This window comes from Ursus americanus, chromosome 4 (genome assembly GCF_024610735.1).
Source record: "Ursus americanus isolate L20-20 chromosome 4, mUrsAme1.1.p, whole genome shotgun sequence".
In the NCBI taxonomy this organism is placed as follows: domain Eukaryota; kingdom Metazoa; phylum Chordata; class Mammalia; order Carnivora; family Ursidae; genus Ursus; species Ursus americanus.
In genome coordinates, this window is record NC_142130.1 from 9,118,924 (window position 1) to 9,130,900 (window position 11,977).

At 39.5% G+C, this 11,977-nt stretch overlaps 1 protein-coding gene across 8 annotated transcripts in view; it reads right to left on the reverse strand.

Annotated features, from left to right (window-relative positions):
* Nucleotides 1–8,801, reverse strand: part of PHC3 (polyhomeotic homolog 3) — a 77,772-nt gene extending 68,971 nt beyond the window's left edge. For all 8 annotated transcript variants that reach the window (XM_087861387.1, XM_087861386.1, XM_087861385.1 and 5 more), the window contains exons 1-4: nt 8,749–8,801; nt 5,886–6,051; nt 1,578–1,733; nt 402–479 (exon numbers count right to left, since the gene is read on the reverse strand). In XM_087861387.1, coding sequence (XP_087717513.1) covers nt 402–479; nt 1,578–1,733; nt 5,886–6,051; nt 8,749–8,762 — 414 coding nt within the window. In that variant the 5' untranslated portion in view covers nt 8,763–8,801. The remainder of the gene's footprint in view (nt 1–401; nt 480–1,577; nt 1,734–5,885; nt 6,052–8,748) is intronic.
* Nucleotides 8,802–11,977: the final 3,176 nt, after the last annotated feature.

An 11,977-nucleotide genomic window follows, 5' to 3' on the forward strand; every position in this document is an offset into this window, starting at 1 on the left:
AGAAAAAGCTAGAAACATTTAGATGTCTACCAAGAGTTAACATTCTTTAGTATATCATAGTATATCACAGTAAATGCACGGCCTAATATCCCTTGCACTGGATATTTCAGGCTTTCAATACACACTGAAAACTGCAATCATTTTGAATCACATAAGATCTGAACAAAATCAGTGGGAAAACATGTATAAGAAATAATAAAAAACACTTTTTTTAAGACTCGGATTTTCAGAAGCTTCACATTAGTTCTGAAATCTTGAAACTTAACATTTCTATTTCTAGGCACTTATTACTTAATTAGCAATCAACAAATCACAACAGCAACTTTGTAAATATTAACAGTTTACTTTTAGAAAACAGTAGTTAAAATTTTTAAATCCAGGAAAAAAACTAGGGCACTTACAGATGTCTGCGACATACTTGACTGTTGTGTGACACTTCCTGTGGGGGATGTAGATGGTCTTCCACTGGACAAACTTGCCTAAAATAATAAGACCTTTATAATAGATCTATAAGAATCTGAAGTTAAAAGCTTTTGGTACCAGGATACCACAAAACCACGATAAAAGTCAAAACATCTACATTATAAACCAATCCATTTCACAGTCAACATAGATTAAGCTTTGGCCAGAGTATGAAGAAAAGAAAAAGCTGAACGATGAAAACAGAGGATCCAAAGGCTAATCTTATTTCAATAGCTGCACTCATTGTCAGTTTTACTCATCAGCTCTCTGTCTTCTTTGAAGGGGAACCACCATTCCAACATTATGAAAAAGAAATTGGAGCTACATCAACTGCCAGTGGGTTTCAGTTTCCTAACTTGTATCATGAACATGAGCTTATTGAAAATTACACTATGAAGAAGCAACAGCTGGGGATGTGTTTCTAACAGAAGTAACTCTTTTTCAGGTTTAGTCAACTGAGATGATCCTCTAGTAAGAAGACTTAAATCTCACATATAGTTTTATTTAAACAAACAGAATAAAGAAAATCTTTTTAAAAAAGCATTTAATCATAAAATTATCCTGTTATCAGTAGGAAAAGTATGCAGATATTAGAAAGGTGCATGGATACATATATTAGATAGAAAATTTCTGGAATGATACGTATTAAGCAGCGGCCACCTCTGAAGAATGAAAAACAGCAGTGAGTCTGGAAAAGGAACACCCCCACTTTGCCTCTTACAAACAATTTTATACAGTTCCATTTTTTTAATGAATGTAAATTACTTACATTAAATAAAAACCTTTTTTCATTGAAATGAAAATACAATTCATGCAACCCAAAGGATTCACTGTTGTACACAATTTTATACACAAATTCATGACCCTAGCATAGTATTTCTGCAATGCAGATAAAAAGCAGTGGCTAGCGACGAAGTACCATATACAACAAATCCATATTTTTTTAATTAACTTGTATTTGGCCACCTATTAATTTCTTTAAGAAAAAATTATCACAGGACATTTGAGAATTCTGAAATAATACCCAATGCTTTTATTTTCAGTAATTATCTGCAAATAATGTCAACTTTATGTCAACTCGAGCCTCATGAAGTCTTCATTTACTGAAGTCTCACCTGAACAGCAGCAAGGCTCTGCAGCTGGGAGCTGCTCAGGTGCTGCTGCTGAAGAGCCGCGGTGTGCAGCATCAGGTGCTGCTGCTGAGCCGCGTACATCTGCTGAAGGTACTGAGCCGCGGAGCTGGGCGGGCGATGCAAGGCCTGCTGAATGACCTGTGATGAGTCAATTGAACTAAGGTCAAACCATGATCTTAACATTAATCTTAACTATAAAATAAAGTATAAAAACACTGGCAGTTTAAAATTTCACTACTTTAATATTCAATGTCAAGTTTATTAACATAGTTCTCTCCTAGTTACATATCACTGAGACTCACTTATTTATACAAATTAAACCACCCAGAAGAGGCAATTCACAAAAGAAAAAAAGAACCAAATAAGCACTTGAAAAGATCTTCAATCTCATTAGTAGACAAAATTTACAAATTAAAACAAGAGACTATTTTCCAACTTTCAGATGAGTAAAGATTTAAAAGAGTATTACCACTAAATGTCAAAACAGATATCCCCACATAGTGTTAGTAAAAATGTAAATTGATATAACTATTTTAGATAAAACTTAGTAGAATTCGGGGCTTGGGTGTAAAGAAGAATATGCATAACCCTGCAGTTGTTACAAATGGTAACACAGAGGTGCCTGGGTGGCTCAGTCAGTTGAAGGTCTGACTCTTGACTTCAGCTCAGGTCAGGTCTTGATTTCATGATCTCAGGGTCGTGAGATTGAGCCCTGTGTGGGGCTCCGCACTGGGCATTGAGCCTGCTTAAGATTCTTTCTCCCTCTCCCCCATCTCCTCCCCACAGCTCTCTTTCTCTCTCTCAAAAAAAAAAAAAAAAAAAAATTATTGTAGATCAATGCTGTCCAATATAACAGCCACTAGCCACACGCGTCTCCTGAATAGTTACAAATGTAGGTAATGCAACTAAGAAATCAGTTTTTAATTCTACTAAAATTTAATAGCCACATGTACCTAGGAGCTACTGTGTATTGAACACAGACATATCTACATTTATCAACAACAAAAATTCCCCAATATATCATTAGGTGAAAAAAGCAGATTACTAAATAGTGTATAGAGTAAGATACCATTTTTATATTAAAATATTTGAAGAATATTCAGAAAAACATTAAAAGACTACCAATAGATAACTAGATTTGAAGTGATTTTTACCTTCTCATTTGTACTTTTCTTTAAATGTCTGAAAAAAATCTGAGTAGTATTATATTAATAATCACATAAAATTATAAGGCTGTTTCATGTTTTAAATTATTAACTACTTTCTTGGGGCGCCTGGGTGGCACAGCGGTTAAGCGTCTGCCTTTGGCTCAGGGCGTGATCCCGGCGTTCTGGGATCGAGCCCCACATCAGGCTCCTCTGCTATGAGCCTGCTTCTTCCTCTCCCACTCCCCCTGCTTGTGTTCCCTCTCTCGCTGGCTGTCTCTATCTCTGTCAAATAAATAAATAAATAAAATCTTTTTTAAAAAAAATAAATAACTACTTTCTTAAATTTTTTTTAAATGTCAGATTCCTGGGGTGCCTGGGTGCCTCAGTCGTTAAGCGTCTGCCTTCGGCTCAGGGCATGATCCCAGTGTTCTGGGATCGAGCCCGGCATCAGGCTCCTCCGCTGCGAGCCTGCCTCTTCCTCTCCCACTCCCCCTGCTTGTGTTCCCTCTTTCACTGGCTCTCTCTCTCTCTCTCAAATAAATAAATAAAATTTTTAAAAAAATAAATAAATAAACGTCAGATTTCTTTCAACATGGAATAAAACTATTCTAACTAAAAAAAAAAAAATTCCTGAAAAAGTGTTACTGTGAATATTTGTTAATGAAATATAAAATCTGAGCCTGAAACTTCACAAAAAGATAAATGTAAAGTCAAGTATTCTAAAAACAGAGAAAAATCCTTTATCTGTCCAAACCCATAAGTCAGACTACGCCAGTCCTCTGCAACCATGTCCCAAAGTCACATCGAGCCCACAGTGACTCTGAAACAGCACAGAACCCTAATCTCAGCATCAAACCACAGAGTTTTCAGAGCTAAGGGAGTAATAGAGCCATAATCCTACAGCTTGAGGTCTGAGTCAGGACACCATGAACCACAAAGCAATGAATCTCTTTATCCAAATTCCAAGAAAATATATTTCCTTGTGTTTACTTTCATGTATTCTTATCTCGTCTCTCCAACTATAGATCGCTAAACCTGCTACAGACTCTTGTCACAAAATCAATGTAGGCTTCTGACCTCCAGTTGTAGAAGACTATAGACTAGCACTAAGTGATTTAAAATTACAACAGTGTGTCTTTTTGGTCAGGTAAATCTATATATGTTCTTTAAATTACATAACAAAACTAAAATCACACTGAAACAACAAATGAATAATCTATTTGACACATTTTTGCCAGAGTGTAGTCATTTCTTCTATTGTCAGCATAGTCTTTCATCCATTCAACCATACACTCATGGGAGAGAGACTCTTGTATAAATACGAGTTAAAATACAACACACTGTTCTTATATTATTCCTCTAAAGAAATGAAGAGGGCAAGGGGATTCATAGGACTGAAAAAGAATGCTGGAAGGTATTAAAGAACTCCTTAGGTAATTCAATAAATATTGATTTGGTTACATTTAAGGGGAAGCAATTATATGACTTCATGAGAACTAGCGTTAGTGCTATTTCTGAGATACATGTATATGTATACATATCCCGTAACACTTTATTTTTTATTAACACATCCAAGCTTAGGTAAAAACTAGAGATCAAAATGGCACATTAAAATACCACATCATCTGTGTGTTCAAAGATCTGGATACTCTCTCTTATATCCTTCGCCTCAAAGAAAGGTGAAGAAAATTAAAAACACTCCTCATTCCAGTTTGAACTTTTGCTGAACTGACTCAGTCTCCAACAATTCTGATTCCACCCCATGGTAACTTCAGAATCCTAAACAACAGAACAGTTAAATAGCAATGGAGTGGAGAGAGGAATATGTTGCAAACAAGTAAGTTATTTTCAGAGTAGAATGAAATTATGGAGATTATAGAGAGAATAAGCAGGTATAACGAAAAAAATAAAACTCAGAGTGGTTAAAGGCACAACTCTAAAACCAGACAACCTACTAGCTATGTGAATTTAGGAAAAGTTATTTAACCCACTTAAAACATCGGTTTTCCCACCTGTAAAATGGAGATAATAATAGTACCTATTTCATAGAGGTGTGGTGAGGATTAAAAGAGATAATCCATGTAAAGCATTCATCAAATGCTTGGCACACAGCAACTGTTCAATAAATATTAGCTATTATTATTGACTGGGCATATATATTGTGCCCCACACAGCTCTAATGCTTCCTTTAATCCTCATAACTGGGGCAAAGGGTGGCTCAGTCGATTAAGCCTCTGATTCTTGGTTTCAGCTCAGATCATGATCTGAGATTAAGCCCCCATGACCAGCTCTGCACAAAGCCGGGAGTCTGCTTGGGATTCTCTCTCTCTCTCTCTCACTCTCCCCTCCTCCCCCTCTGCCCCTCCCCTCACTTGAGCTCATGCACTCACGCTCTCTCTCCAAAATAAAGAGAATCTTTTTAAAAATTCCTCACAGTAACTAAGGAACTAGATAGTCTCATCCTCATTTTAGTTTCCTGATGCGCAGAGATCACGCCCCTCAGCCAACACTACATAGCTACTAACGGTTAAGAAAATGGAACTCAAACAAAGACCCTATCAGACTGCACAGCCCGTGCCCTCTTTATGCAATACCATACTGTCTCAACCTCCATTATTATAAAGATTAATTTTCTCAATCAAGCGAATACCTAAAACTTTTCCTAGTTAAACATTCCCTTCCCCCTCTGCCCCTAGGAGCTTTAAATGGATCCTCCTACTTAAGTTGTTAGGCCACTTGAGTTTAAAATGAACCTCTTAACACATCTACAGACCTGAATAGATCTTCCTAAGTGTATATTTTGGGTTCAAATACAAAAGAACCCAGAAAAACCGAGAGCCATTCTGCATATTAAGGCTGTAGGTTGAATGTCTCCACGTTGCAGCAGCACCTAGAGACCTTCTAATTATAATTTTCCTGACAGATGGTTTTATAAGCCACATGCTGACAAATATAAGCCCTCTCAAAAGAATGACTATTAAATAACTCTTTGATTGTTTCAAATGTTAACAATTCTAACTGTACTTATTTAGAGACTATCGAGTGACTCATTTGAGGATGTGAAACAATAGCTTCATCTAGCTTAAGAGGAAAGTAATGACATTCTAAGTCTCAGTCTCCCCCCTCATTCTAACTGAAATACCTGTACAGCATGTCGGTCTGAGCCACTGTAGACAGAGATCTGTGGCTGCTGCATTCGAGAGGAGGAAGTGGTGATGGTGGTGGTAGTGGTGCTGCTGGTTGTTGTCGACACAGAAGATGTGCCAGGGTTTGGTTCACTATCCATAGCTGTATTGTGGTCCTTGAATCTGTCAGATAACACAAAGGATTTGCATTGGCAAAAGCATTATTTCATGGGCTTTAAAGAATATTTAATTATTTCAAAGAAATAATCAACAACGATCTAAATTTTTAAGAAGACCCTCGCAAAATGGCATAGATCGCACACAGCCACCATAACCACTTAGAAAGGAAAAGTACTTCACAAATATGTAGCATATTTGATAGTTGATACCTACTAAATTTGTGTTCAAATGATTCAGGGTATGCAACGTAAATAAATCCTGGCCTAAACTTTATCTTTCTGTTATTGAAAGGTAAGTGAAACCAAAACAGGTTTATAAGAGAATACTAAACTACCTGAAAAATACTTAAGCAGCATCAGAGTACTTCAAAATATTTCTTTACATTCTTTTGCCCACACTAATTACAAATTAATTCTTATCTATACATTAAAATAACATGCCTAAGGACTTGTGTTGATTAGCTTACTTCTGGTTATCATATGCACTCTGCTTTAAAAACATATTCTCCTATTAAATAAGTTAATTTAAAAAATAATTTTTTAAAGATTTTATTTTTTAAGTAATCGCCACACCTAACATGGGGCTCTAAGGGGCGCCTGGCTGGCTCAGTGGGTAGGGCATGTGACTCTTGATCTCAGGGTCGTAAGTTTAAGCCCAATGTTGAGCACAGAACTGACATTAAAAAAAAAATAGTAATTTTTTTATTCACTCACACTGGCTTTTCCCTAATTAGTCTACAACACTGTCCTTACTACATCTAATAACTCTGGTTATGCTTATAAGCAGATCACTCTGGGAAATCAGAGAAGCAGCTGACAACAATTTTCCCACTTCCTTACCAAAACCTCTTTTCACAAAGAATTGCTCCAAATTCTGAAAACAGCACAATTATGTCACCTTCCTCAGGTATGAACAGTAAAGTTCATAAAGTACATTTTTGTACCAGACTTTCTGATTCCCTCCCCTCCAATATTGCAAATTCACTTCATTATTGTGATCTAAACTTCCACTTAACCCTGAATCTATACTTGAATACATTCAAACAACATTGTATTTTAAGTCAATTCTGAAGGCCTCAATATTGTTAGAACGTAAAACTACAAAAGTTTTTGTAGCGTTAGAAATGCACCAGAATGGTGAAAAAGCACACTTGAGAATACACTGGTCTTATCTGCCTTTCTTACCCCTCTTCTGAGAAACAAAATCTGACACACATCACATCAGCATCATTGACAAGAATGTTAACAAGAACACTTTCTACTTCATGAAAAGACAAAGGAATTTGGCACTAATTGTGCATGCATATGCTATTCCCATATGGTGTCCTTTTATGTACAAATATTCTTTGTTCTTTATATCATTTATGTAAATAGTATTTATATGCTCTTCAAGAAATTAAAAGTAAAAAAAAACCTCAATTTAATAAAAGGAAAAGTGAAAGCAATACAGTGGAGGAAAACAGCTGACTTCACTTTTCTGATTAGTAAATGACTCACACATCTTTATACTTCTCTGGTTTTTGGGGTTTTTTTTTTATAGTTTCTCAAACTGCCTTTCAATCATCAAATCACAGCATCATATGGTAACTATTCAACATCATTCAGATTTAGTAGTAGATAAGGTAAACTTTATACCAAATTACTGGTTGTCATAACACTTCTGAAACATGTAGCAGTGATATACAAAAAGCCAGTTTAAATTCCAGTCCTCTTAGAGTGCTCTTCTACGCAATCATGTCCTCAAACTCAAACCCCATGGTAGGTTTGTTCAGTAACAAACCAAAATGGTCACAGATAATCCAAATTCTAGGCACAAATCTAAACATCAGTGAGTAGAACTGGCCAAACCATTGTACTGCATTTGGAGACCTGGCACAAATGAGCAATTTTGCTAACTCCACCGTCTGTGCGTAGTACTGTCTGCAAAATACAGCTGGCAGTCCTGGTGCACAAGAGGCCTACCCAGGAAACACTAAGTTTGAGTAGCTAGCTAAGGATACCATCACACCACACCGCCACACAAGAATACGGCCCTCTAAGGAGGCATCAACACTGCAGCCAGAGATACAAGGGAAATAAGGTCCTTCTTTCTGGGGTGTTTCTGCCCGTCCAGACCCGCAGGAACAAACCCCCCCACACACACACACTCCACCCTCCGCTCTAAGGCCCGCGCTGGGACACCTTCTCCACGCCTCCCGGGGGAGGGCGGTGAGCAAACTCGTCTCGGGTTCTCCTACTAAGGAGGAGTGGGGTGACGCCGGCGCGGGAAGGAGAGGAGCGCGAAGGAGGCCTGGCAGTGCCCGCCCAACCCTCCCCAGCCTCCGCGGGCCCCTGGCGCGAGCATCCGTGACAAGGCTGCCCGCGGGGCCCACTTGCAGGGATGACAGCGCCTGAGGAGCCCACTCGGGCTCAGCTCCCGGAAGACCCCAGCGATCGGGGTCCCTGGGGTGACTCTGCGCGCAGGGCCCCGCCGATTTGGGATCAGACGGCGGAAGGGGCGCTCCCGCCTGGAGGTAACTAGACCCTTACAGTTGGCCTCCGCCCCCCGGTAGGGCCAAGCGGGATCTCAACGATAAGGAAGCTCTTGGGTCTCCCTTTCCCTGCACTGCCCGCCAAAGAGCCTTGAGCTTTCCCCTTAGGGGACATGTCGCTGTCCCACTCGCCCCCCGGTTACGACATCAGTCACCAGCAAGTCACTCACTCCGCTTCCGCCATCTTCTCTCCTCCATCACTAACACGGGCTGCGCATGCGCCCCCCGGCTGCAAGCGGAGGGGCGGGGTCGACTCAGCCCGGGGGCCCCCGAGGTCACGTGGCGTCCTCGGCTTCCAATCCCCCCTCCCACCTGGGGCCTTGCTCGCTCTGGGACGTGACTAGGTTTCCCCCCAATTTAGATACCGGTGTTTCCCCTCCAGCCCCTCCCTTTCTCTTGCCTAAGGTCTCACTTTTGAGAAGGGGTCTGTAACCAAGATATAAAAAGTTCTGTTTAGATTGTTAAATTAAAAATTTTTTAAACATCTCAAATACACGAAAGCCTGTGTAAATTGCAGAGTGAGATGAAAGAGAATAGGAAGAAGACTGGATGCTTAAAGTTTCAGTGGGAAAGAAAATGCTGTGGTGGCTGCAGGCCTTGTTACCTGGGGCTCAATAGAGTTGTGGGTCCAAACAGCAGTTCCTCTCTCAGGCTCAAAGATAGTGTTCCAGACGCTGGTGAGATTAAGGAATCACCCTGATTACCCTATGAATATCATTCATGACTACAACTTGAATTTACTGAGCACTTGGTAGGGATTGCAAACTTTTTTTTTTGTTCTATATATTTTATTTTTTATTTTTTTCTAATAATTTTTTATTATGTTAGTCACCATACAGTACATCCCTAGTTTTTGATGTAAAGTTCCATGATTCATTACTTGCGTATAACACCCAGTGCACCATGCAGTACCTGCCCTCCTTAATACCCATCACCGGACTATCCCAATCCCCCACCCCCCTAGGGATTGCAAACTTGAATACCAGAAAGAGTAAGCAGGAAAGGCCACCAGTTTTTGCTACAATGTTTTACTGTTAGAGTAAATATGGCAAGTACTCTGAGGCAGAATGAGACAAACAAAGATGAGTACAAAAAGTCCCTGTCTTCCAGGAAGTCTTAATCTGGAGAGTGGGGAGAGTTTTGTAGAAATATCTGTGCAATATAAGTGTTCTGAAACAGATCCATTAAGTGCTTTGGAAACCTTAAGTTCACGGAACAATCAATCTTTACTACCCTTAACAGGAGGAGGAAGAAGAAGAAGAAGAAGAAGGAGAAGGAGAAGTTGTTTACTGATCACAATGTCTTCTTTTGGTATTTCTTAAGATGTTGGAGCTGCACTAATTTCAAGACCTGAGAAATGAAGTATTGATATAAATCCATCATAAAGTGTAACGTGGTCTAATGAAAACTATACTTAATCTTAGAAATTTTGTGTTTCAGGCTCTCCCTAGGGTAAGGAATGTAAACTAAATTGTGTTTACCTCTTCCCCCACCCCAGAACATGGGTATTTTGTTTTTTTTTAAATACTTTATTTTTTTAAGTAATCTCCACACCTAACAGACTCAACTCACAACCCCTAGATCAGGAGTTGCACCCTATACTGACTAAACCAGCCAGGCACCTCTGAAAATGTGGTTTCTTTACCTTATTTTCCTCTCCGAGAGCAATGTCTTTCCTACTACTCCTAGGAGAACTCACTGAGAAAGTCCCCTTTGAAAAGTCCCTGTAGATACTTAAAAATAAGATATTACCACTTTTTCTTTCTTTTCTGACCTGCTTGTATGATGTCATTGTCATTTGACTCTCAAGAATCAACTGTCCATTGGTATTGCTGAAATTTGTGTTTAGAGAAACAAAAGTGAAGAAAGCCGTCTTAAACCTAAAGATGGAAAATGCAGAGTTCAAAGAAATAAAAAAGGGGCAAATTGTTCCTGTCATCCTTCTTTTCCTTGAACATCTAAGGCCGAGGTCTATATTGTCACGTGGTGAAGATCGGCTTTAAATCTCCAGATGTATGTTAGGTAAAGTCAGACCAGTATTGCTTTTTAGAAACATTTCCAAATTCAATAGTTATTTTAACAGCAGCCATTTCTACAGTCTTTTACTAAGTGCAGAGGATTTTCACAAACTCATTACCCTTCGCAACAACCCTGTGATATAATTATCATCATTCCCACTTAGCACAGAAGCATAGTGAGGTGATTAAGTACCCAGGGTGTCTCTGCTCAAATGTACCAGACGCAGGGTTCTAATTTAAGCTTTCCATCTCCAAAGCCAAGTTGGTTTTTTTCACAGCAGCATTCAACAAGCCACTGTGAGATATGTTAGAATAGAAAAAGTATGATAAGGGACTACTTTTAAGAAATTTATCATCACTTACCTGATGAGACGGAGGAAGGTGTTTCACTGCTTTGTGGTTTCCTCAGGAAAGGATGTATATATCATGCTAGCAGGTTGAACTTCTTTCTAAAGTTTCCAGGAACCGTTACCGTGGAGAAGTGCTAGGATCCTATTTGATTTTAGAAAAACCCCTCTAGCTTTGTGAAGAATGGATTGGAAGAAAATAGAAATGGACACAGGGCAACTAATTGAGAAACTGTATGAATCCTAAGAGAAATGGTAAGGGCTACGGGAGTGGAAGAAAGGGTTACATCAAAATTTTAGTTCCTTAGTTGCATGAGTCATACATCAAGGGCTCAATAGCCACATGTGACCAGTGGCAACTATATTGTGCCATGCAGATACAGAACATTTCCATCATCACAGCAAATTCTACTGGACAACGCCAGTTTGGACTCTAGATGAGGGGTTGGCAAACTACTATTTCTGCCTTAGTCAGTTGCGGCCACTTACAACAAATACCATCGACTGGGTGGCTTAAACTACTGTTATTTCTCACAGTTCTAGAGGCTGGGAAGTCCAAGATCAAGGTGCCAGCAGATTCAGTGTCTAGTGAGAACCTTTCTCCAATTTGCAGACAGCTGCCCCCTTGCTCACAGTGTCACAGACATGGGGACCATAGGCATTTGGGCCACTTCTTCATGAAACCCACTTGTGCTTTCACGGTCTGCTGGGCCCTTTCCATTTGATGAGGGAATGCTCATCCCCTAACTTTATGCCTTGGTAAGTCAGATAACACTCAGTTTATGATAGGTAGCTCAGGTCTCATGGTAACTGGGTGACCCATTCAGTCTCTACGGAGGCCCAATAGCAGGCCAAGAGCTGGTTCTCAAAAGAAAAGTAGTTATCTGCAGAGGATGGGGCTTTTTCCCCCAAAATTCTAAGGGCCTGCATGATGATTCACCTATAGGGTCCTATCGAAGGCTCCAAACAGCATCGCCAACTGCAACATACACTTCAAGCACCATTGGATCTGTTGGATCATATGGCCCAAGTGG